Raw genomic sequence first — 25,088 nt, forward strand, 5'->3', positions numbered from 1 at the left:
GGTGGGGGGGGGGTAGGGCAATTGTACCTTTCCTTGTTTTGTTTTTGTTTTTAAAGACTTATTTATTTGACAGAGAGAGACACAGCGAGAGAGGGAACACAAGCAGGGGGAGTGGGAGAGGGAGAAGCAGGCTTCCCGCTGAGCAGGGAGCCCGATGCGGGGCTCGATCCCAAGACCCTGGGATCATGACCTGAGCCGAAGGCAGATGCTTAACAACTGAGCCACCCAGGCGCCCCTGTTTTGTTTTTTTAATAAAAATTTTATTTACTTATTTGACAGAGAGAGACACAGCGAGAGGGGGAACATAGGCAGGGGGAGTGGGAGAGGGAGAAGCAGGTTTCCTGCTGAGCAGGGAGCCTGATGCGGGGCTCATCCCAGGCCCCTGGGACAGTGAACTGAGCCGAAGGCAGACGCCGAAGGACAGAGGCACCCAGGCGCCCCCTTTCTTTGGTTGTTAAGGAGATATGGAGATTTTCTTCAGTGTTATGAGGAGATTTGCCATTGGCGCTAGCAATGAAGCAATGTCGTTTTTCTCAAGATTTGTAACTGGGCAGTTTTTCAAACAAAGCAGTTAAACTTTTTTTTTTTTTTAGATTTTTTATTGTTATGTTAATCACCATATATTACATAATTTGTTTTGGTGTACTGTTCCATGATTCATTGTTTGTTCATAACACCCAGTGCTCCATGCAGAATGTGCCCTCCTCAATACCCATCACCAGGCTAACCCATCCCCCCACCCTCCTCCCCTCCAGAAACCTCAGTTTGTTTTTCAGAGTCCATCATCTCTCCTGGTTCGTCTCCCCCTCTGACTTACTCCCCTTCATTCTTCCTCTCTAAGCAGTTAAACTTTTTCATAAGAATTGTTTTTTCCTTTATTGCTTTTGTAAACTGCCTTAACAGTTTATTTATATGCCCATGTGGTTTAATCAGAAAGAACAGCGGCTCATAGGACACTTCCTTTCTGAGGAAGAGAGGCTCCTTAGGCATCTATTCCACAGGGGATGGGGACAGGGCATCCTGGCATCCGAACCAGTGTGGTTGTTTACCAAGAAGGCCAACCTGCAGTGGACACCGCTAAATTTTCTGGGATTCACTAGTGCACAAAATCTTGCTTTTGTATTTCTTTTGATACCGACACCAGTTCATGATGCATGAAATAGAAGATGCCAAGTTGGTCTCTTCCTTTGGCCATATTGAATAATCTGGCGTTTGGTTTGGTTTGGTTGATTGGGAGGTTCTCCACCTTTTTCCTTACTCTCCCAGACATGCTGAGCAGTTTCAGGGTGGGAAGTCTTCACAAAGAAGTGAGGCTTGAAGCAGAAAAAGAATATGGAATAAGACAAGAAAAATCTCAAAAAATATTGAGCTGCCTCCATTATCCTGAGGTTATCTTTGGGAGGCCTACACGTGGGGTGAAAACAGAGAGGACCGAAAATGTAATACATATGAGGTTTATTGGTCATCTTATTTCAAACGTGCATATTCACACAAAATAGACCTCAGACATGATAGCCAAAGAAAAGCCCCAGTCACGTTGGTATGTGTGACATCATTACCACGTGCAGGGGGCAATAACTTCTGCTTTGATGAGTCCCTGGGTAGTACTAAGTTGCCGCAGTGGTTAGAGTGAGCCATGTCTTAGGATCCAACTTCCATGATATGTTTAAGATTCTTTGGGCCCATAGGGGCGCTTGGGTGGCTGAGTTGTTAAGCGTCTGCCTTCGGCTCAGGTCATGGTCCCAGGGTCCTGGGATCGAGCCCCGCATCAGGCTCCCTGCTCCTCGGGAAGTCTGCTTCTCCCTCTCCCACTCCCCCTGCTTGTGTTCCCTCTCTCGCTGTGTCTCTCTCTGTCAAATAAATAAAATCTTTAAAAAAAAAAAAAAGATTCTTTGGGCCCATACATCTGTTAATGCAGCATCCCTCCTCTTCTGGTCCTGGCTTCCAGAGCACATGAAAGGGTAATAATAATAGTACTTAGGATGTTAAACTTGGACTGCTAGGCACTTTATATACATTATCTCATTTAATTCCCACTACCTCCCCTCAGCCTTTTATGTTGGTGGGATATCCCAGTGAAGATGAAATGGTGAAATGGGTTACTTCTCCTGATCCTATTCAAGAGGGTTGTACTAGACCCTGTCAGCACAGTGCCAGGCTAATGCAGTTCCCTTCCAGGCCTTGGCTGACCTTCTCTGTAAGCTGCAGAATTACTCTGAATTACAAAAAGTCACATGTCCTCTCAAGTGAACGACGTACAAGAATTGTTTGTATTTGTTCCTGTGGGTTCATAGATTTCGGATCGAATTCCTAACTGGTATGTTCCAGTTGGGATGCAAGCCTATCCAAATAATGATTACCCTTAGATCTCGGGCATCAAGGATTGGCTCAGGTGCTTCTGGGTTAATGTGTTTCTTGCTGTGCATAGTACATTGTCTCTTTGTGCCTTAGCATGATCAGAGGTACAGAAGCACTGGCTGAGGGCATGGGTCATCATATAGGCTTGGAATCCAGTCAGATGGGAGAAAATGAGTGTGTACCTTGCATTAGTCTCCTTGGAATTCCTGAGAATATGGAAAGAAGAAATGAGATCCCTTCAAGGAAGGGATAGGGGTTTGTTTTCCACCAGAATCTTGTTTCCCCCTTCAGAATATTACCTTTTTTGCTTGGATACCATTTTTGTCCCTTGCCAACTTCCATGAAGAGTTTGCCTGCAGGGGGTACCTGGTAAACCATGAGACTCTTGATCTTAGGGTTGTGATTTCGAGCCCCACGTTGGACATAGAGATTACTTAAAAAACGTTTGCTGGCAATAAAAGATTAATATATGTCTATACATAAATATGTATAAATGTAAACCTGTACATTATGTTTTTACAGTATAGTATAACAACTAATTCACTGTGAGGCTGGCTATAGCAAGACCCACAAATAGAAATAAACTCTTACAGAAACCCTCTTGGAATTGCTTCAGAATTTGGGGGCATCAAATCTGAAAGACCTAACCTAACTTGGGAGTTTCTGAGAGTAGCAGTTAGTGGTCTTCAATGGCTACCCAAGAAAAGAGAGCATTGGTACAGCCCCAGTGGAGCCCTGTGTTTTGAGCTTACCTCTGCTGCCCAGGTAATCTGTTGGGCTGGGTTAGCCATAAAAGGACCCCACCCTAGGGAGAGCCAGGTAATTGGAACAGGTGAATAATTGTTCAATCAAATGATGTTAGTCTGCTGAAAAAAATTGTCAATTTTTTTTTAGATTTTTATTTATTTGAGAGAGACAGAGAGTGTGAGCACAAGCAGGGGGAGGGGCAGAGGGAGAGGGAAAAGCAGACTCCCCCCGCTGGGCAAGAAGCCCAGCTCGGGACTTGATCCCAGGACCCTGGGACCAAGACCTCAGCTGAGGGCAGATGCTTAACTCACTGAGCCACCCAGGCATCCGAAAAATTGTAAATTTTTATGTTTTTATGATTAACAACATCTCAGATTTTTTTTTCCTGACAACTAATAGTGGCAAGCCTAGTGATTACTTAAGACCAGACATAGAAGGAGCTAGAAGGACCCCTCTTCATGAGTGTGAAGGAAGAAGTTTGGCTTCCTAGTTGGTGTAGGAGGGTGGGTTACATCAGTTAATACAGCAGCTGTCAGAAATTAGTCAGGTGTAGGTATGAAAGCAGAGAGGCCCAGACAGCCCTGTTTCCTCCCATTTATGATTGGACTTGTTCCTTCAGAATTCCATGCCTCTTCACTTTGGGTTTTGTATGGATACCACATTGGGGACTGGCAGAAACCATACAAGCACATGAGTCTACATCAAAATAATGCAGTTTGATTCCCCGGGGCTCCTGTCCACACGTTCATAGTTCTGGAAGTTTCCTCCTTCCCCCATGCACCTGCTGCTTGCAGGATTCCCTGCCCGGGCACTGTTCCTGGCTTTCTCCATAACACAGCAACATCCCGGGAGAACTTGGGACCACCACTTAACGTCCTAGCTTTCACATCCCTTATCTGCAAATGGAAATGACAACTCCTACTTTTCTCATTCAGAAGCTGGTTGTGAGGATGTTCTGAGAAAACTGATTTGAAATAACTGGGAGATGATAACCTGTATCTCTGTCAGGCATTACCCTGCTAATCCTTTCCTTGGAGATGCGTCCTGGGGCCTGCTGCCCTGGCTGGCGCCTTCTGAGAGGCCACAGAACAACCTAGGTTAACCTTTGCAGCCTGGCTCCCTCTTGGGCAGCGTGTCCGTCAGCCGTGATTACTACTGCAAGTTATTCATTGCCGCTCTGTTTGTTAAGCTGGCCTGTGAAATTCGGTCATAAGTAACGGAACCTTCCAAACTGTGTTCATGGATTCTTCCCTGTATTTCCACAGCCCTCTGTGGCTTGTGCACATGGCTCTGGGTTTGTATCCATCTGAGTTCACAAACTTCGGAGGCCTTGGCCCATGCCATGCAAACGTGCCCATTCCCACCACTCGACGACCCCAGTGTCCTAGCAGGCAGATGCGAAGTGTTGCTTGCATTCATATCCCCTGAAGTCGTGCACCATGATGTCCTCCTTTTCCTGACAAAGATGGATACTTCAGTTAGCATCATGCAGTGACTTGGGTTTCTTTGCTTCCTGGTCTTTTTAACCAATATCATTTCCCAAGGTAAAATTATCTCCTGGGATCGAGGTCATGATTGAGTGTTCTTAGAACCCCACTCAGCTCCTTGTGTGCAGCTCACACCTGACACGTGGTGCCTGCTCTTGTTATCATCATTAGCCTTTGAAATAAAGATTGTAAATATTTATCCCTAATGATAGAAAATTTAATATCCAGAAGACAAAATTTACTGTTATTTTGGCAGTAAAACAATTTTTTGTCATATTTTCATTTAAAATCTTTATTTCAGAAATATGATGGCCTGGCCGATAAAAATGGGGCATCAAGGATTAGCCTTTGTTTCATTAAAGTATAGGTGACATGCAGTGTTCCCTTAGTTTCACGTGTGCACCATAGTGATGCTCCCACCCTGTACTTAGGCTGCGCTCACGTGTATGGCTCCCATCTGTCACCGTACGACACCACGACAGTACCGTTGACTCTTCCCTACGCCACACCCCTTTATCCCTGTGATCTATTCATTCCATAACTGGAGGCCTGTCTCTCCCACTCCCCTTCCCCCATTCTGCCTGTCTGTCGACCCCCTTCCCCTCCGGCAACCATCATTTCTCTGTATTTATGGATTTATTTCTGCTTTTTGTTTCCTTTTTAGATTCCACATATAAGTGAAATCATATAGTATTTGTTTCTGTCTGACTTTACTTCACTTAGCATAATGCCCTCTAGATTCTTCCATTTGTCACAAACGGCACGACCTCATTTTTTTTATTCATTCATCTATTGAGGGACACTTGGGCTGCTTCCGTATCTTGGCTATTGGAAATAATGCTGCGGTAAATGTAGGGGAGCATGTTTCTTTTCAAATTAGTGTTTTCCTTTTCTTTGGGTAAATACCCAGTTAGTAGAGTTGCTGGATCGCATGATATTTCTATTTTTAATTTTTTGGGGGAACCTGCATTCTGTTTTCCACGGTGGCTGCACCAATTTACATTCCCACCAATGGTGCGTGAGAGTTCTCTTTTCTCCACATCCTCACCAACACTTGTAATTTCTTGTGTTTTTGATACTAACCATTCTGAGTGGTAGAAGATGATGTCTCATTGTGGATTTTGATTTGCATTTCCTTCATGATTAGTAATGTCAAGCACTTTTTCATGTGTCTGTTGGCCGAGATGATAAAACTTAAAAAAAATTTTTTAAGACCTTGTGTTTCCTTATTATCAAAATTCTTCATCAGATTTCTAAGAAATATCAAAAATGGGTTGCATTGTATTTTATTAGGCATGCTGATGAACTCTGAAATTCCTTAAGTAAGATCTTTAGAAGAAAAATTAAGGACAAATTAGGGGGCTCCATTAAGTCAAGAATGTATTCCTGAACAAGAAAAAGTTGCATTATATTGAGGACCAGCTTAAATATGTCATGATGGCAAATGATGTACGCTCCCTGTCTCAGTGACTTAATGCTCTGCAGTCTTGATCAAGTTGCTTTTCCTCTCCCTGTGCTTCAGTCTCCATCTGTAAAATGATAGTACTAGTATTCTGTAGGGCGATTCTGAGGATTAAATAGTTAACACATGTGAAATATATAATGGGTAGTCCTGTACGCAGTGAGCACTCAGTAAATGTTAATTGTGGATAGAAAGCCAAGAAAGAGGAATCCCCACTTCCAAAGATAAACACTTAAGTTTTTCCACTGAATTTGTAATTAACCACTTCTTTATCCCTACATGTATAGTTGAGTCTTATGGATGATTCCTCATCTGTGATTCCCACTTGCTGATTTCCCTGATAATATCTACCAACTTGTGATAGTTTGGGATTCAAGTCCTGCTCTCTCTGGGTCTCAAACTTTCTCATTTGTTAAATAGGGAAGATTGTAATGCCACTCCTCTAGGGCTACTGAGCATAGTAAAAGAACTCATATCTAGAAAGTTTTTACTGTGTTTGGCATGTTGCAAGTATGCAATAACTATCATCAGGAGCACCTATCATATTCTGTTATTTCTTTGATGGGAAAGCGTTCCCTATCATTCCAACAAGTCTTTGGAAGAAAGGAGTTGAATCCGAACAAAACAAGCCATTACAGTCTATGTTTGAAGAGAATTCTTCCTAAGAAGGTCTCTGTATCTATTTTCCCTATTTCAGACTTTTCTACAAGTTCTTGGTGTGGTGGGCGTGGCAGTGGCGGTGATCCCGTGGATCGCGATACCTCTGATTCCCCTGGGCATCCTTTTCTTAGTTCTTCGGCGATATTTCTTAGAAACATCGAGAGATGTCAAACGCCTGGAATCTACAAGTGAGTACAGAGGATCTCAGGTTGGGATGGCGATGCGGGCTCACTTCCATTCGTGCTGTAATTAAGGAGGCCCCTGAAACTGTGCAGACTCTATCTTCCAGATATTTTTTTCTCCAGGTTAACATTAAATCATCGAATACTGTGTCCACCGTGAGTCAGTGTGGCACTTGGGACAAATGGTGCTGGTGGCCTGCCAGGGGCAGCTTTGCCAGGGACACCAGGAAGGGATGGGGATGTCTGTGCATTAAAGCTCCACTGGAATGTGAGCACCATGAAACTAGGGGCCATTTCTGTCTCGGTTATGATGTACTTCCTAACTTAGAGCAGGTATTCAACGTTTTTAAAGAAATATTTCATGTTGGAACTAATACAAAGTGAAAATATGGAATTTTTCTTCCCCTGAAGGGTCTAGAAATGACAAAGAAAGGGAAAGATTAGGGAAAGGAGAAGGTGTCATATGTCAGAAGTGATACATTTGAAAAATACATTACTACCACACACTCAAAAAATGGCAAAAAAAAGTTGCAGTTGTTAAATGTTCTGAAAAGATAAGCGCTGTTCTTTTCAGTCTTACTCTTTATCACTAGTATTTCCTGTCATGCCACACTGTTTGAAGTTTTCCACCCCCCTTAGGCTGTTCCTATAAATGGATCCTGAATATAATTCCCTTGGGAGGACACAGGAAAGGGTTCTGTTCAGTATACATTTAGTCTGTTCTCTATACAACTTCTTAGTTTGGAATAATGGGAAAACACGGTTAATCACAGAGGATGAAGTCATTCAGAGCTTATCTCAATGCACAAACACATTTCATTATTACTAAAACAAATCATAAGGAGTGTTGATTGTTGTATTTTTAAAAAGAAAGGGGGGGGCGCCTGGGTGGCTCAGTCGTTAAGCGTCTGCCTTCGGCTCAGGTCATGATCCCAGGGTCCTGGGATCGAGCCCCGCATCGGGCTCCCTGCTCAGCGGGAAGACCGCTTCTCCCTCTCCCACTCCCCCTGCTTGTGTTCCCTCTCTCGCTGTCTCTCTCTCTCTGTCAAATAAATTAAATCTTTAAAGAAAAAGGGGGGCGGTGTAAAGACCTAAACATAAAGAAGGAAGATGTTTGTATCAGAAACCTCAACTATGGATAGTTACTGCAAATTAATACCAACTTAGCTTTCTGGAAGCCAAGCTAAAAAGAGAAACATTTGGGTCTCATGGTTCTCCGATCTACCAAGTGGAGAAATACAAGTTCATCAGGATACAGGAGTTTTTTTGTTATGATGTATGCGTGTTTCTTTTTTAATAAGTTTTGTTTTGTTTTAGAGCATGGGCAGGGGAGGGGCAGAGAGAGAGAGAGAGAGAGAGAGAGAGAGAATCCCAAACAGGCACACTGAGCACAGAGCCTGACTCGGGGCTCGATCTCATGACCCTGAGACCATGACCTGAGCTGAAATCAAGAGTTGGATGCTTTATCGACTGAGCTCCCCAGGCTCCCTGGTTAATAAATATTTTTGAGAGGGATTTATCATAAGCGTTTGCATAAAGGATAATGGGCATTGATTTCATAAAAGCTATAGAAAATTTTTCAGTCCTCTGAGAACCAGCTAAACTACCATGAAGTGTGGTTTTGTGAGGTGTTTCCTTGGGGTGGCGAAGTAATGTTGTCCAGATGTGTGGACCATCGGGCTGATGTGATGTTACCATGGCGGGACGTGGAGAAGGTTGAAGAATAAATGATGAGCTCCAGCCAGTCTTTTGTGTAAACAACAAGGCTTCAGACATTTAGGATTGGAGACCACTCATGAAATGGAGTCTGTTGTCATCAATCTTGTTCTATAGGAGGTCTCAGGTTTATTCAAATGGGGTCTCTGGAAAAAGAGAGAAGGGGCTCTCCTGAGTCTTTTTCAAGAAACAGCGTAGGGTTATCGTAGGGTTTGATCTGGAGATTGTGAGAACGTTAGCGTGGCCCCTGTAGGATATTTGGAAATAATGTAGAATATTCCTGCACCCCAGTAGGCTACAATAATACATTAAGTACAGATATTTCTACCTCCACGCACCCAGATAACCAAATGTTGGCAGCCAGTTGATTAGAACTGTTTGTCGTCATCTATCTGGGTCGGGGGTCTGTGCCATAAATAACAATTCTTTTGTTTTTCTCTAAGCAGTAAGTGAGAGTATTTCTTGCGGCCACTGCAAGTAAGGAGCATCAAAGGAGGATACCTGATTGCTGTGGCTACCAGGCATAAATCTGCTTCCTCCTCATGCTTTGAAAGGACTATTGAAGTCCCGAGGATGATTTTCAGATCGTACTGCCTAGCTGCCTCTGAAACCTCAGGCTACCATTTAAGCCATTTTAATGACTTATGCAGATGTGATCATAATGGTTTCCCATTTTCGCTAAAGTGAGCATGGTAGCACTGTTCAATCATAAAGAAGTGCATAAAACCAGAATCTGCTTGGTTGCATTTTTCTAGCCAGCTCTCATCGTTTGGCAATGCCTGAGTTATGAAGCTACATCCATATTCCGTGTGTAAGGGTACTGTGATCAACTAGCAATGTCTGCCATGGGCATCGCTGGGGAGGGCTAACCGTGTGTCCCGTGTTTCAGACCATAGACACTCATGTCTGCTGTTGTTAGTTCGCGTGCTGGATTTCCAGGCACTTAATAAGATATACAGTAATGGATAGGGCTACTGGAGATGCACTAAGGATGATTTTTGGGGTTTTCTAAACGTAAGCTACAAAGTCTGGAGAAAAATACATTTAGTTGCATGTTGGCATCTTGATTTAACCTGATTATTTTCCCTCTGAGACACTGTGGCAGTGATTAAAAAGCATAGCATTGGGAATAAGAGCTGGGTCTGACCCCCAGCTCTACCACTTAGTTAATTTACTACTTGGCCAGTGTTCTTAATCCCTCTGCCTACTTTGCCCTCTGTCAAATATGTAATAGCACCTGCCCTCTGGGGCTCTCATGAGGATTGTTTGCACTGATGGTTGTAAAGTGCTTCCTGGCCACGTGGAAAGGTGCTAGAACCTTGAACATGAGGGAATTAAGAACATGACAACCAGCAGGCCTCACCTAATGTAAATGATAACCTACAGCAGGGCTGTTGGCCAGGTCCTTGAGGCAGTTCCCTGCTGTCTCCCTCCTGAGGAGGGTTTGCAATCCTTGTAGGGTATGTCCCAAAGAGTCCTCAGGGTCGTGGGACACGTAGTTGCCAGTCTCGTGAAAGGTAGGGTTGCATTTGTCAAACTGCTGGCTAACACCATGGGTTCTCTAGAGGTCTACTTCAGGATAGCCATCTCAGTCATTTGTGGGGAGAAAGGCATTTATATTGGGCAAGAAAATATACCAGAGCCTTCACTTTCCATTTCCCTCCATGGGGCCAGTTAATTTTCATTGCAGACCCTCCAGTTCATCATCCTGGCATCCTGCTGAATCCTAAGTATGTGAAAGAACAGGATAGCTTTTCCCTGGTACAGAACCCTGCTATACCACTTGTAACTCTTGGGTCTGAGGTAAACTTGGTGATGTGGTCTCTGGGTTCCCTGGTGTTCAAGGCCGGGACAGCCCCTGATTTCTGAAGTCGACCCTGCCCTGAAACCTTGCCAGAGAAGATCAATCACAACCTTGATCTGCTGATGAGGGAAGTCAGTGAGGATGGCCACATGGAAGCATTTCATTCAAGGTCTCTCCCTGAGTGAATGGCCATATCTCCTTCCTTCTCAGAAATGTTGTCTGTGATAAAACCGTTTATGTCCCAACATTTGCTCAAGAAATGAAGACATGGTTCTAGTGAGTTCTCTGTGCTTTCTGGAGCTGACTTTTGGTACTTTCTTGATAGAGTCATGGGCCTGGAACTCTCCTGAGTCATCTTGCTAAGAACCCTGTTTCCACATTGACTATGTTTTGGGCATTTGCTAGGGAGTGCAAAAAAAAAGGCCTGTTCAAAACCTTCAGCCTTATTTATTTAGAGCATGGCCTTGGTCCCTTATGTTCATATTACTGTCTTAAAAGTACAGATTTAATGGAAGCTAAAATGCACAAAGGCTAAAGGTTCCTCAGTATAATGAAGAGAGAGGGTGGTGTGGATCCTAGATCAGAAACCTACAACTGGACGGTCCAAACCACCACTGAGTTCACTTGAGGCTCTTTGCCTAAAGTAGATACAAGGGGAAATGTTAGCTCATGCCTCAGTTCAGAGGAGGTTTTTTCCTTAAAGCAGTATCCCAGGTGAGGGCCCTTAATGGTTAATATCCCAGTCAGGAAAGAGGCCCATAGCCCAGTGCGTCCCATCTTCTCTAAACCCCCGTGTCTCACATGGAGAAGTCTGCTCCTTCCTGGCTTGAGGAGCCGTGGTCACTAAGCTGTAAGAGGAGGTCCTGTGTCTGTACGTTTGTACCCAGCATCTGCCCCCCCCCAATACCTGCAATGCCCACATGCACAGAGGCATTGACTGAACTCACAGAGAGGCATCCGGATGCCAGGCTAAGGAGTCAGGCTCTAAAATAAGTTTGAGTTTTCCCCTAAATTGTTTCTTCCTATCATTTTATAAAACCTCTGCAACCTCTCAAGAGCTAAGTGATCTGCCCTTTCCCTGAACACCCAGGGATTTTACTAACACCTCTTCTTTAGGATGTGCACAGGTAACAAAGTAATAAGTCAGTGTTACCTGCTGATAAAGCACAAAGTATTATTCATCCCAGAGAGAGGTCCCAGGCTCTCAGCACTGCCCCTGACAATAGCTGGTCATGGCCTCATTCATGGTGCCCAGCAGCCTGCAGCCCACCTTTTCTCTGATTGGCGGGAGCCAGACCCTGGTGTCCACACACACTGTGCTCCTAGAGAAGGTAGTGGGAAAATGAATGGTCGGATGACATCAGGCCCCAAACCACCATGAAGTTATTCAGAAGAGAATGGCCACTGAGTTCGTGGTCAGGTTCTGGAAGGGTGATTGATGTTAGTGTCACACAGCAAACCTCCAAACACCAGGTGTCCAGCAGAGCAGGCTCCCCCAGCCAAAGTCCAGGCTATTCAGAGATGCCGTGGCTGCCCAGGCCCTGTGGGCACAAGGGCAGTGCAATACCCAGGTTCTCCGGTACTCTGGAAAGAGACTGTTGGCACGGGAGCAGGCACAGGGAGATGCCCCAGGAGGCAGGGAGAGTGGCAGGCTGGCCAGACCCTTACACATCACTTACCTGTTACAGTTTCAGGGATACACGGACTTTATCCCAGCCCTTAAGTAATAGTCACATAGCAGAGATGGACACACAGATAGGCAGTCATAATTCAGTGTGGTGAGTACTCTAGCAGAATTAAATTTAAGAACGTTAGTGACTCAAAAATTACTCAACAGAATTTCCTCCCAGAGGGCTGTCGGGGAAGTGTTATGGAGGGAGGCCATGTCTGAGGAGGACCTTGACAAATGAGTTAGCAAAGAAAGAATTTAGTTACTCAGATCTAGCAAGGATTTGAATTTGGTCCAAGATTGGTTCGGAGAGAAACTTGCATTTTCAGGTCTTTAACGTGAAGCGTGATGTGACCAGGAGTTTGAGGGTTGACATGTTTGTTCGTCTCCAGGAGGGGCACCGTCCCTTCTTCCCCAAGCAGCCTGAAGTTGCAGAGCTCTGGGGGGCGGTGGGGCGTGTAGCCACAGGGCATGGGAGGCACTTGGTTTCCCCACATCCCAGCCTCACCAGCTTTGTGTCTGTCTCTGCTTCCCCAGCACGGAGTCCGGTATTCTCCCACCTGTCGTCCTCTCTCCAGGGACTCTGGACCATCCGGGCCTATCAGACTGAAGAGAGGTTCCAGGAACTGTTTGACGCTCACCAGGATTTGCATTCAGGTCTGTAAGTTGCTGGAAATGGTTTCAAAGAACGGGATAGACTCCCTCTCTTGTCCTTAGTGGTCAGTTCCTCTCTCTCTGTCTGCTGCTGGCCCAGCCCCACGTCCTTCCTCAGCATGTCTTCGTCCCCTCCTCTCTGCCATGACTCCTCAGAATCTTTTGCTTGCTTCCCGTTCCCCTGAGATCCCAGTGGCTTGCATTGTCCTTCCATTACCACGCCCTGTGGCTTTCTGTCCTTTTAGGGCAGGGGTCGGTGAACTTTTCTTGTAAGGGCCCAGACAGTAAATGTTTTAGGCTTTGTGTACTTGATTGTCTATTGCAGCTCTTCAGCGTTGCTGTTGTAACAGGAACACAGGCAAAGATACTACCTCAGCAAATGGCCGTGGCTGTGTTCAAATAAAACTTTATTTACAACAACAGGTGGTGGGCCCACAGACTGTAGTTTGCCAGTTCTTATTGTCAGATCATGTAGGGTGACAGAAATTCCTGAGGAAATCAGTTTCCTGATGATCAGATTTGCTACCCGCTTGATATGTATTTTTTTTTTAAAGATTTTATTTATTTATTTGACAGAGAGAGACACAGCGAGAGCAGGAACACAAGCAGTGGGAGTGGGAGAGGGAGAAGCAGGCTTCCCAAGGAGCAGGGAGCCCGATGCGGGGCTCGATCCCAGGACCCTGGGATCATGACCTGAGCCGAAGGTAGACGCCTGACGACTGAGCCACCCAGACGCACCCCACTTGATATGTATTATTCTCTATATATCTGTGAGGTTTTTTGCGATGTAGAAGCTTCAGAGTTTCCTCTAAGTTTATAAAATCCTGGCCCATCTTTCCAGTCTTTATTGTATTTTGAAGATAAGATGGCATTTTGAAAGCTGCAAGTAGGTACTTTTAGCAAAGTGATCCTTGAGCTACTGGATCCTAAGGAATAAACACTGTGCAGGGACCTCTAGTAAGTATGGAAGGTGCTGGAAACAAAGTGGGATCTGCTGTGCTTTCTGCTATCAGAACTGGGAACAGTAAACCACATGAGTGGACAAACCTCACGCTGAGGTCTGGCACTATGAAAAATGCACTGATGAGCCCATTTTTTCATGTTTTTTATTATGATCTTATTTTTGTTTATAATCTCTGGGTTGAGTTTTTCAGTGCATACTTCCCACAAAGCCACTGTACAGATTCCTGCCTGGACCATACATCGTCTTGTGTCAGAACTTAGCTTTCTGGAACCTCCAGGTTCCTCAGGTGTGGAACTTTGCTGTCCATGTTGTGTAAAAACCTCCTGGAGCTCACCCTTGCAAAATGCTCTCTCTCTCATTCAGAGTAGTTAACATGGTTTTTCTACTTCTTCCTTTTGCTTATTATGCTTCCCCAAATCCAGAGGCATGGTTCTTGTTCCTGACAACGTCCCGATGGTTCGCCGTGCGTCTGGATGCCATCTGCGCCATCTTGGTCATTGTTGTTGCCTTTGGGTCCCTGATTCTGGCAACAAGTAAGTACAGATGTGAAGAACTATTTGTGGTATGATTACAATTTATAGCTGCGTTTACAGTTATTAAATTAAACTCTTGCCACCTTGTCAGATGTCATATACTGTTTGGTTCTATTGAATCACATGAAAGCATTTGCCGTGTGTCAGGTCAGGTGTGATTCAGCAGCGTGGTCCATGCTGAGTGGTCATTTGGATCCCGACGAATTCCTTCTGTCTTCAGATAGGTTGAGGACCATGCAGCTGTGGCAGCTAACTTTCTGTACATTACCGGTATGGCGTCTGGTTGTTGTGAGGAGAGAACCAAGTTTTCCGTTACGCTTTTTGTCCATCTTAGGGCTTTAGGTTTTTACATTAGGGCTATTCGGATCTCTTGGCAGTACCTGCCTGGTACCCTGGGTTGAGAAAATACTCGGCAGGAAAGAATGCTAGCCTCCCTGCCAGGTGGGTACCAGATGAACAGGTGTGGTGTGCATGGCATGCATTCACTATCCCTAACTATTCCATAGTAACAACGCTGAATCACACTATTTAATAATGGAACAGTGTGAGTAATAGTTTAGATTTAAAAGCACTAGCTCTTAGAACCCGTTGCCTTGTTTTTAGTGGTTTCCAGCTGCGGTTGCATTGGCCGTAGTATGTGAAATTAGGTTAACGGGGCTCTTAAAACCATCAATCAGGCTGGGAGTCTGAATAATGACATTATTTCTCACCTGTGGCATACAGTCAAGTGTGTGTCAATCCTGTAGGGATTAATAAGCTCACTTAACAGTCTTTCTGAATTTATGGCGACTTTTCTATTTTATTATGGTCTCAATCATCAGATAGTAAAAGTATAACTGTTAATATCATTATATACAATGTACTTAAATATTATAAAGGAATCTTGTTGGTAACATGACAGAAGGACCTGTGCTTGGGGTTAAGAATGGAACTAATTTTATTCCCCTTCTTCTTCCTGTTTCTGCTGTAGATGCTGGGCAGGTTGGCCTGGCCTTGTCCTACGCCCTCACACTCATGGGGATGTTCCAGTGGTGTGTCAGGCAAAGCGCCGAAGTGGAGAATATGGTAATGTTTATCTGAACGTTCTGAGCCTTTTCAAGTCTCCCTGCCATTAAATGGCATAAAAGCACTTCTTATGTAAAATATTAAAACTGTTATTTTTACATTGTAGCTAACCAAGTTTTTTAGATCCTTCTTCCATCTGTTTAAGGTTAACGTAAAATAAAATATATACATCTTTTTCTCAGTCTTCTGTGTGCTATGTCAGCAGGTTTTATATTCACCACAAACTGTCTTCAAATGTAATAAATGTCTCTCTCTGTAGGAGGGAGGTTCTGAAATCCTGGAGAGGATATAAGCTAATTTCTTAGAGGCCTGTTTATTTTTGTTTCTTAATGGGTAATTCCTCATTCCTGATAAAAGAAGAATTCAGTGTTTTGAGGGTGTTTGTTTAATTAGTAGGTGTCTCCCCTTGCACCCCCTCCCCCATTTTAGCCTTTATTCTTGTATGTGTTGAGCACCTGAATATGCTGGTGTCCCTTCTTTCTGGTTAGAATAAGCTCCTTCTCAGGATGTGCTAGTCAAAGGTGTCAGGATGGTTGTTTAGGAGGCCTTAGTCAGTATGTAAATTATCTCCTCCTTGGAATATTTGCACCTTCTCCTAAAGAGGAAAAACAATGAAAAAGAAATCTTTCCCGTGTGCTCTTCTGAGGAGAAAGGAGAGGAGAAAGTGACTCATCATTAAAATGAGATTTGATGACTTAGCCAGTTCAGCTCCCCTAAGACAGACGGCTCTTCTGTAGCCAGATTATGGATTTTTGGCCACAAGTATTCCTTTCTTTGTTAAAATCCTTGTATTTTTTGTTCAGATGTGAAAAGTGGAAAAATAAAATCTCTAACATTCTCTAAAACTCTCTACTTCTGTAACTCTTTTAGTCTTAATGTAATGCTGAAGGAAGTAGCCCTAAGGGAAAGTGTTACAAGACCATGCACAGGTTTGTAAATCATCGAAGTCCTCATCAGACTCTGCCTCCTGTCCTTCTGGAATATTGAGACCTGAGATGTTCTTAACCACCTAGTATAAAAGATCAACAGTTCATTTAGAATCTCTTAACACCTGTGAGAACCTCCATTCCTAAGCCATGTGATGTCCTTTGTCTTTCAGATGATTTCAGTGGAAAGGGTGATGGAGTATACAGACCTTGAGAAAGAAGCCCCTTGGGAATACCAGAACCGCCCTCCGCCGAGCTGGCCCCAAGAAGGCACGATTGTCTTTGATAATGTTAACTTCTCGTACAGTTTAGACGGGCCTCTGGTTTTGAAGCACCTGACAGCACTCATTAAATCAAGGGAAAAGGTTTGTTGAAGACATCTTGCCTCTTTAAAATTTCCATGAAAGATTTAACGCTGCATCTGCTTGTTGGCTCCTTGGTGAACGTGTCACGGGGGCTCCTGGTGCCTCTGTGGGTGTAAGTTAGATCTGGTGATCCTATTGGGAAGTCTTGGAAATTGACCATGGAATGGGGATGCCGGATTTCCCTCGTGTTGTGAGCTCCCTCATGGTGTTTGGTGGGCTGACCCAGGACACTCTAATTATTCATGCCTGAGACCTGGAAGTCAACCCTAGCTCCTTATCACTAACGTTTTCAATATCTAGTTCCTACCTATTCTTACTTCTTTGTATTTCTCAAATCTTTCTCTTCCGCCCCCATGGCATCCTCTATTTACAGCCCTCCGTCCCTGTCCCTTTCCGGAGACTTGCCCTCCTGTAACCCATATTCCCCGTCCTCCCCCGCCCCCCGCGGACTGCTTCTTTCTGAAACACAGATCTGATCCTTACGGGCCTCCTGATTGCTCCCAGTCCGGGTGCGCTGGGGGTGGAACCATAGCGAGGCCTCAGGTCCACTCGAGCCGGAGCTGCACGGCCAGCTCTCAGCCACCAGAGAAGAGCCTGGAATCCGTGACCCAGTCAGGGGTCAGGCGCCAGAGCCCCCAGCAGGAAGCAGAAAAGGGCCCAAAGTCGATGAAAGGAAACCCAAGGGGGCAAGGGATGATGTATGCAGGAGACCACGGAGAGGTTTGTGACCTGCCCTTGCCGGTGTCTCTGTCCGTCAGCAGTGAGACTTGGGTCCCTCAACCCATATCAGGGCAAGCTCTCTCCCCACCTACCTCTCCAGCCTTAATTCCGTAAATGCTTTTTTAAATTTATTTCAGAGAGAGAGAGAGAGAGAGAGAGAGAGAAAGCATGAGCCAGGGGGTTGGGGCAGAGGGAGAGGGAGAAGCAGACTCCCCGCTGAGCCGGGAGTCTGACGTGGGGCTCGATCCCAGGGCCCCGAGATCACGACCCGAGCCACCCAGGCGCCCTCCAGCCTCAATTCCTAGCTTGCCAAACCCCCACATGGGTATTGTGTAGCTTCTTCCAAAGCCTCCTGCCCTCCCCACCCCCAGCATGTGCATTCTGCCCCTCTGCCTCCAGAGACCCTCTCTTTCTGTTATCTGGCTGGTGAAAATCGTCTCATTTTCAGTCAACTCTGATGCATCTGCCCCTACGAGACCCTTAATTCTTCCACAGCATCTTACATATTTTTTATGACAGCATTTATAGTATGCCTATGTTTATAGCAGCATTATGAACACCAAAAATGGAAGCAGTGCAAGTTATTCATCAGTGTAGGAATAGATACACAAAGGTAGTACGTCTGTATGATGGAGTATTATCCAGCCTTAAAGAGGAAGCAACTTCTGGCGTATGGAAGAACCTCGAGGACGTTATGCTAAATGAAATAAGCTCAAGGACAAAACAGGACAAAGACTGTCTAATTCCACTTACATGAGATTCCTGACCTGCTCAGATCCGTAGAGACAAATAGCAGGATGGTGATGGCCAGGGGCTGGGGGAGATGTGAATGTGGAGTTAGTGTTTAACAGGCACCGAGGTTGAGTCTTGCAAGGCAAGAAGAATTCTGGAGACTGATGGCACGGCACTGTGAGTGTCCTTAACACCACTGAACTGGACACCTGAGAAATGGCTGGGTTGATAAATTTTATGTTACATGCATTTTACCACAATTAAAAAAGAGAATTAAAAATGGAAATGAAAAAATAAAAGGTAGCACTGGCAGCCTGCTTTGTAATTTGGGCTCTGTATCTCACAGTACCCTGAGGCTGCTTATTTTCATCTTCGTTCCCCCAAAAATGGCATTGTGCAAGGCACATTGTGGGGCTGAGGGTCTGCCGGTGGGGACGGTGAGTGAGTAATACGCAGGGGTGAAGCAAACCAGTCACAAAAACATACGTGCATCCCAGGCAGCTCCTGTAAACAGCCCATTACCCAGATGTGTTAAATACTTTAGGACCTGCTCTTTCAAGCTCTTTCAACCCCAGATGCATGTAGTGGACTGTAGCCATAATTTAATGATTATACCCTTGTGACATGAAAGAATAAATATTCAACTTAATACCCAAATGATACCCAGGGAGCAGCTTTAGTAAGTCACGAGGCAAAAGCTGGCTCCTCATTATTTCCAGCCCCATTTGCAGATCCAGAGGACGGTGAGGGTGGCCACATCCAGAGAATGTTAACCGTAGCTGGTTCTGTCCCTCTGAGCACTGTCAGGGATGCTTGCTCACTTGCAAACTGTGTGTCCATCAGAACACACGTTCTAGACCTGATTCTCTTAACTTGCATGCGTCTTAAATTTCCCTCGAAGCCATACACTGAATTACCTAAGAAACTGTGGTAAAACTTAGAAATGTAACAGGTTTGTATTTTTCCATTTTAACCTGCCTCCCATCATAGGATTATCTGAGATTCTACAGTGTTGGGGGGATTGAATTTGGAGACAGTTATAATAAGGACAGTAACTTTTGGTTTGTGTCTTGGTCTTCGGACAGTGTCCCCTTCCACGGCGTTTATGTGATTGGCGACTGTAGCCAGGCCACGGAGTCATGAAGTGACGTCACTGCCTGGGGAGCTAGGTCCCAGGATTTGTCTCCTCTCCACCCGGCCCCAGCCCTGTTATTCGGAGACACCACCATCCCCATCCTTTCGTGTTGTATTTGATCGGGACGGACTGTTGCAGGGTCAACGAAGGGGTAATGGGCCAACGCAGCAAAGGCGGGCCTTTATTCTCCTCCAGCATTTTCCTCTGCTGTCCGGATTCCTCGAAGTTACAGTAAACAGGAAAATGTAATAGGTACTAAGCAGGTTTCTAATTCATGGAAGAAATAACAAGTAAAAATAAAGAACCAAAATGAGGTAAATAGCACCCTAGCCTTCCTGGTTAGATTCTAAACACTGGCTGCATTTTTCATTTAGATGATTTTGTGGTTGATTTGATCATTTTAAAGAGTACTGGGCCATTTTAAAGCATTTTCCAGCTCTAGAGGTAGATTGATTTTGGTTTGTTATTTTTTTTTTCTTGCTCAGAGCTATTACTTGGATAGTACATTTTTACAGATGTGTACTAGACCTTGCTATAATGTGCAAAAATAATAGTTGCCCACATGGTCTGCTCTTTTACATAATATCTTCTCAGAAACCCCTCACCCCCCTCCAGTTTATCTCCCTTCTCCTGCTGACTTTCTCATTCCTTGCTGCCCAGACCGTGGTAGCTGCATCACCTGGGAGCTTCTTAGAAATGCTGACTCTCAAGCCCACCCAGACCTCTTGTCTCCGAATTCCCTTTGAACGAGCCCCCTGCCCTGCTAAAAAGTCTTCTCTCCCATAGGCAGTTTCGGAGGACCGTAACTCCTGATTTCTAAGAAATGTCCTTTGACCATTTGAAATTGGGCTCATGAATTATCCCAACCCCTGTGACTGATCATGACACTCTAGAAAGTTCTATGTCCCCGCCCTATAGATTTATTTACCTTTATATTCTGCAAGTTATGAAACTTGCATTATAATTTAATTCTGTATGACTCTACGTTTATGCATCTCTTTGTCTTTTTGGTGGAGTCTGCATCACAGACAGCGTTCCTCCTGCTCTACGGCCTTCCCCCCCCCCCCCCCGCCCTCCTACAGGGTCCCTCGGTATTGTAATCAGGCTGGGCCCCGCTTGGGCCTGGAGTCACAGACCGCCAAGTACAGCAATATATCTGAGGCCCTTTCACCACCTGTTGGGATGAAAAACTCATCTCACGGCCCCACGTAGGGCAGTAGGTCTGTTTCCCAGGCACCCTTTGCCTCTCTCCTCGCTCCAGCTGTAGGTGCCCACCTGACTACGGGTGTCCTTTCTGCTCAGAGATGTCAGGTCTTTTGTCCCACCCTCCACATTATACCCCCCCATATCCGCATCACGCTTTAAATGTCAGGCAATAAGATCAGTAGGAGAGGCCAGTTCCTCGATTGCAACCACAACTGTGCTGTCCCCACTTTCTTGTAGCCAGGCAGAGGGATGTAATGAGTTGCCAGGCCATCCACGTATCAGGAGGCCATCAGCAGAATGGGCAAGCGTTGGGCAGACATGACTTTGAGTCACATTCTGCCCCTTCCTGGCTCTGTTATTTCAGGCAAGCTAATTAGTCTTATTAAGCCTCCCTCTGATCTCTTGCAAAATGAAAGTAATAGGTCATCTAGGGTTGTACACCTCAACAGGTTGAGAGCTCCCCCCAGCTCCAAGACTGGGGCCAAACAGGTGTTCGGACAACCGTAGCTGTCGCTGCCTTGGGGTATAACGTGGCCATAACCACGTCCAGTGCGGATGTTGTCGTCTGCCATTTGCATTAATCTATATGGTGATAGGATCCATGGGCCATGTCTGCCTTCTCTGCCCAGCCTATCCTATACCTCAACAGTGTGGCAATAGATTTTCTATAAATTTGTCCATCCTGACTTAAATGCCTCAGTTCTGTACAGAATGCCTGTTTGGCACAGGACACCACATGTAATAAAAAGAATGCAAAGGTGAACCCATGACAGATCCTGCCGTCCAGGAGAACAAGGAAGGTCGTATAAAATTGGCTACGAAATAAGGCAGTCACGATTTTTATCAAAGTTTAGAAAAAGATCATCTGTGGTGTGAGAGAAGCCCATAAGTGGGGACAGGAAGAGCATTTGCAAGGAATTAGGCATTTGAGATAGACGTGGTGACATGTGGGCAGGATCTCCACAGGTAGAAATGCATGGGAAGAACATTCAGGGTGGTGGGACCAGCATCAGCAAAGGCACGACGCCTTGATCCTGCAAATGAAGGATCAAGCCCCTGCAGAGCATTTGGGGAAGTGAATGACCAGGTACGTGGCACACCCCTGCACATGTAATTCGCGCAACTTCTTAGTAATCCCAAGGGAGCTGATTCCCGGCGATTTAAGGATGGAGAGTCAGTTGGGATGCTTTCATAGAAGGGACTTCCTGAGACAGTGTAATAGGCACAGAGCTGTCCTGCAGAAACTCGGTCCGAGGAGTGAGCGCACGTGACCGTGGTGGGAAGAGGCGGGTAATAGGAAGCCAGTAGCTATTGTGCACTCCTAGCAAGATGTAATGGGGAAAGTGAGTCTACTTTTTGGAATCAAACTGATGTCAATTAAAACAAAATTATAGGGGTGTCTGGGTGGCTCAATCCGTTAAGTGTCCAGCTTTTGGTTTCAGCTCAGATCATGATGCTCGGGGTCCTGAGATTGAGGCTCCATTGCTGGGCATGGAGCCTGCTTAAGATTCTCTCTCTCTCTGCCCCTCCCCCACTGCTCACGTATACACTCACCCCCTCTCTAAAAATAAATAAAAATAAAAATAATGTTATAACACCCAGGCTTGTGAACATACAGGGAAACGGGAGTCAAAATTGATACAAAAGAGTAGCTTGGCATTACCTAACAGCCTCCTTTGAAAATGTTTATACCTGTTTTTCAGCAATTCCACATCTAAGAATTTTTCTTAAGGAAGTAATTAGAGTTGTTTGTGAAGATTTAGCTTCAAGGATATTCAACACAGTTATTTATAACAAAATATTGGGCGTAGCCTAAATATCCACAAATGGGGGGGGCCTGTTAAATCATTGATCGCATATAGTCTAATATTATGTGGCCATTAAAATATTCTCCTGAAATATTAAGTGAAAACAGTTTACTACAATAGGTTCATATTACTCTCATTTTGTTTAAATCTATGAGCTTGTATCTTTCTAGACATAGGTCTAGAAAGAAAATATAGCAATCTGAAGAATGGTTTTATTTTTACTATTTTTTAAAGATTTTATTTATTTGACAGAGCACAAGCAGGCGGAGTGGGAGAGGGAGAAGCAGGCTCCCTGCTGAGCAAGGAGCCCCAGGCAGGACTCGATCCCAGGACCCTGGGATCATGGCCTGAGCTGAAGGCAGACGCTTAATGGACTGAGCTGCACAGGCATCCCTGAAGAATGGTTTTAAATCAAAGTGCTGGGGTTATGGCTAGTATTTATTGACTTTTTACATTCATTTGCACTGACTATGATTAAGAAGCATTGATTTTGTTTTTAAGATTTTATTTATTTATTTGACAGAGAGAGAGACACACAGCGAAAGAGGGAACACAAGCAGGGGGAGTGGGAGAGGGAGAAGCAGGCTTCCCGCGGAGCAGGGAGCCCGATGCGGGGCTCGATCCCAGGACCCTGAGGTCATGACCCGAGCCGAAGGCAGACGCTTAACCGTCTGAGCCACCCAGGTGCCCCTGATTTTGTATTTTAAAAGGTCATGCACCCTTGCACTCAGGTGAGGGACTGAGTCAGGAAAGCTTGTGGAGGTAGAATCTTTAGGGCCTGGTGCCATGCTGGACAGAGAGGAAGCTGCAAGTAAGGTTAACGTGTTGAGCCCATGAGCCTAGGAAAGAAGTTATGAGATTAAGATGGGGAAGTTGGGAAAGGCAGCTTGTAAGTTAATCACATTGAGTTTGATCTATAAAGAGAGATCCGTATATAAATGTCTCACATGCTGGTGTGGTTGTCAGAAACCAGCCTCAGCCTCATTGGGAAAGCATAAAGGGTTAATTGTAAATCAGCTTAAATAAGAATATCTTGAAGTATCTGTTTGGTTTTGAGTATGTAAACTTACTGATATTGGCGATATTCTCCATGGGAAATTGGTAAAGCCCATTGGTGAACTGTGAAAGACAAGGGCTACAGTTTGGATGACTGGACAGTAGAAAGAAAGTGCTAGAACCCGTTTTTTTTTGTTGTTGTTGTTTTTTAAATTGCCTTTTTATGTTTATTCTTAGTTGATTTTGGAGATCACAGTCCTGTGGTTGTGGGAAGCCCTCCGTGCCCCCTGCCATATCCTGGCCCTTTACCAAAAGTCTGCAAATGTTCCAGTTTGCACAGATGGATCGGTTTCACTTGGGGTGATAGCATGGGAACATCCATACATTCTCAGAGACACAATTCTTTTTTTTTTTTTAATTTATTTTTTTATTAACGTGTATTATTTGTTTTGGGGGTACTGGTCTGTGATTCATCAGTCTTACACAATTCTCAGCACTCACCATAGCACATACCCTCCCCAGTGTCTATCACCCAGCCACCCCATCCCTCCCACCCCCCTCCACTCCAGCAGCCCTCAGTTTGTTTCCTGAGATGAAGAGTCTCTTATGGTTTGTCTCCCTCTCTGGTTTCATCTTGTGTCATTTTTCCCTCACTTCCCCTATGATCCTCTGTCTTGTTTCTCGAATTCCTTATATCAGTGAGATCATATGATACTTGTCTTTCTCTGATTGACTTATTTTGCTTAGCATAATACCCTCTAGTTCCATCCACATCATTGCAAATGGCAAGATTTCATTTTTTGATGGCTGCATAATATTCCATTGTATATATCTACTACATCTTTTTTATCCATTCATCTGCTGATGGACATCTAGACCCCATCCACTGGGGACATTGTTGCTATAAACATTGGGGTGCATGTGCCCCTTTGGATCACTACATTTGTATCTTTGGGGTAAATACCCAGTAGTACAGTTGCTGGGTTGTAGGGTAGCTCTATTTTCAATTTTTTGAGGAACCGCCATACTGTTTTCCAGAGTGGCTGCACCAGCTTGCATTCCCACCAACAGTGTAGGAGGGTTCCCCTTTCTCCACATCCCCGCCAACATCTGTCATTTCCTGACTTGTTAATTCTGGCCATTCTGACTGGTGTGAGGTGGTATCTCATTGAGGTTTTGATTTGTATTTCCCTGATGCCGAGCGATGTTGAGCACTTTTTCATGTGTCTGTTGGTCATTTGAATATCTTCTTTGCAGAAATGTCAGAGACACAGTTCTTGCCTGTATCTTGATATGTGTTGATTTACATTTGAGAACACCTAGAAATACACAGAAACACAGGAGCTCTGTGTGTGTGTGCGCACGCGCGTGCACACGAGCGCTTGGACCTACCCATGTGTGGAAAATGACCCATCTATGAAATAGAAATTAGGACTTACTATAAGATACAAAATGCCTATACAGATGATAAAATTAGCCAGAGCCACTTTCCTTACATTTATCTCTATAAAGGTAGGCTCTTTTTTGAAATGCCATCAATCATTATACAAGTGAAGCTTTAAAACTTTGGAAGTATTCCATTGAGATAATATGTAATGTTCCCAGCATCGAATCTGTGCTCAGAAAGTTCTCTGTTGAAAGCTGTTTTAAAAATTTACTGAATGGGGGGCGGGTGTGGTTAGGTGGCTGGGTGGCTCAGTTCATTAGGCAACTGCCTTCGGCTCAGGTCATGATCCTGGAGTCCCAGGATCGAGTCCCACATCGGGCTCCCTGCTCAGCAGGGAGTCTGCTTCCCCCTCTGACCCTCTTTCCTCTCGTGCTCTCTATCTCTCATTCTCTCTCTCTCAAATAAATAAATAAAATCTTTAAAAAAAATTTACTGAATGAATTTACAGATGA

General features: G+C 44.8%; 1 protein-coding gene across 4 annotated transcripts in view; it reads left to right on the forward strand.

The window, feature by feature from the left end:
• Nucleotides 1-25,088, forward strand: part of ABCC4 (ATP binding cassette subfamily C member 4 (PEL blood group)) — a 244,418-nt gene that overhangs the window by 177,784 nt on the left and 41,546 nt on the right. For all 4 annotated transcript variants that reach the window (XM_025874666.2, XM_073894388.1, XM_073894386.1 and 1 more), the window contains 5 exons: nt 6,752-6,902; nt 12,623-12,742; nt 14,126-14,236; nt 15,207-15,301; nt 16,401-16,592. In XM_025874666.2, coding sequence (XP_025730451.1) covers nt 6,752-6,902; nt 12,623-12,742; nt 14,126-14,236; nt 15,207-15,301; nt 16,401-16,592 — 669 coding nt within the window. The remainder of the gene's footprint in view (nt 1-6,751; nt 6,903-12,622; nt 12,743-14,125; nt 14,237-15,206; nt 15,302-16,400; nt 16,593-25,088) is intronic.

The sequence above is a fragment of the Callorhinus ursinus genome, unplaced genomic scaffold (genome assembly GCF_003265705.2).
Source record: "Callorhinus ursinus isolate GAN/ISIS: 27379988/994484 unplaced genomic scaffold, GSC_fseal_2.0 scaffold7, whole genome shotgun sequence".
Taxonomy (NCBI): domain Eukaryota; kingdom Metazoa; phylum Chordata; class Mammalia; order Carnivora; family Otariidae; genus Callorhinus; species Callorhinus ursinus.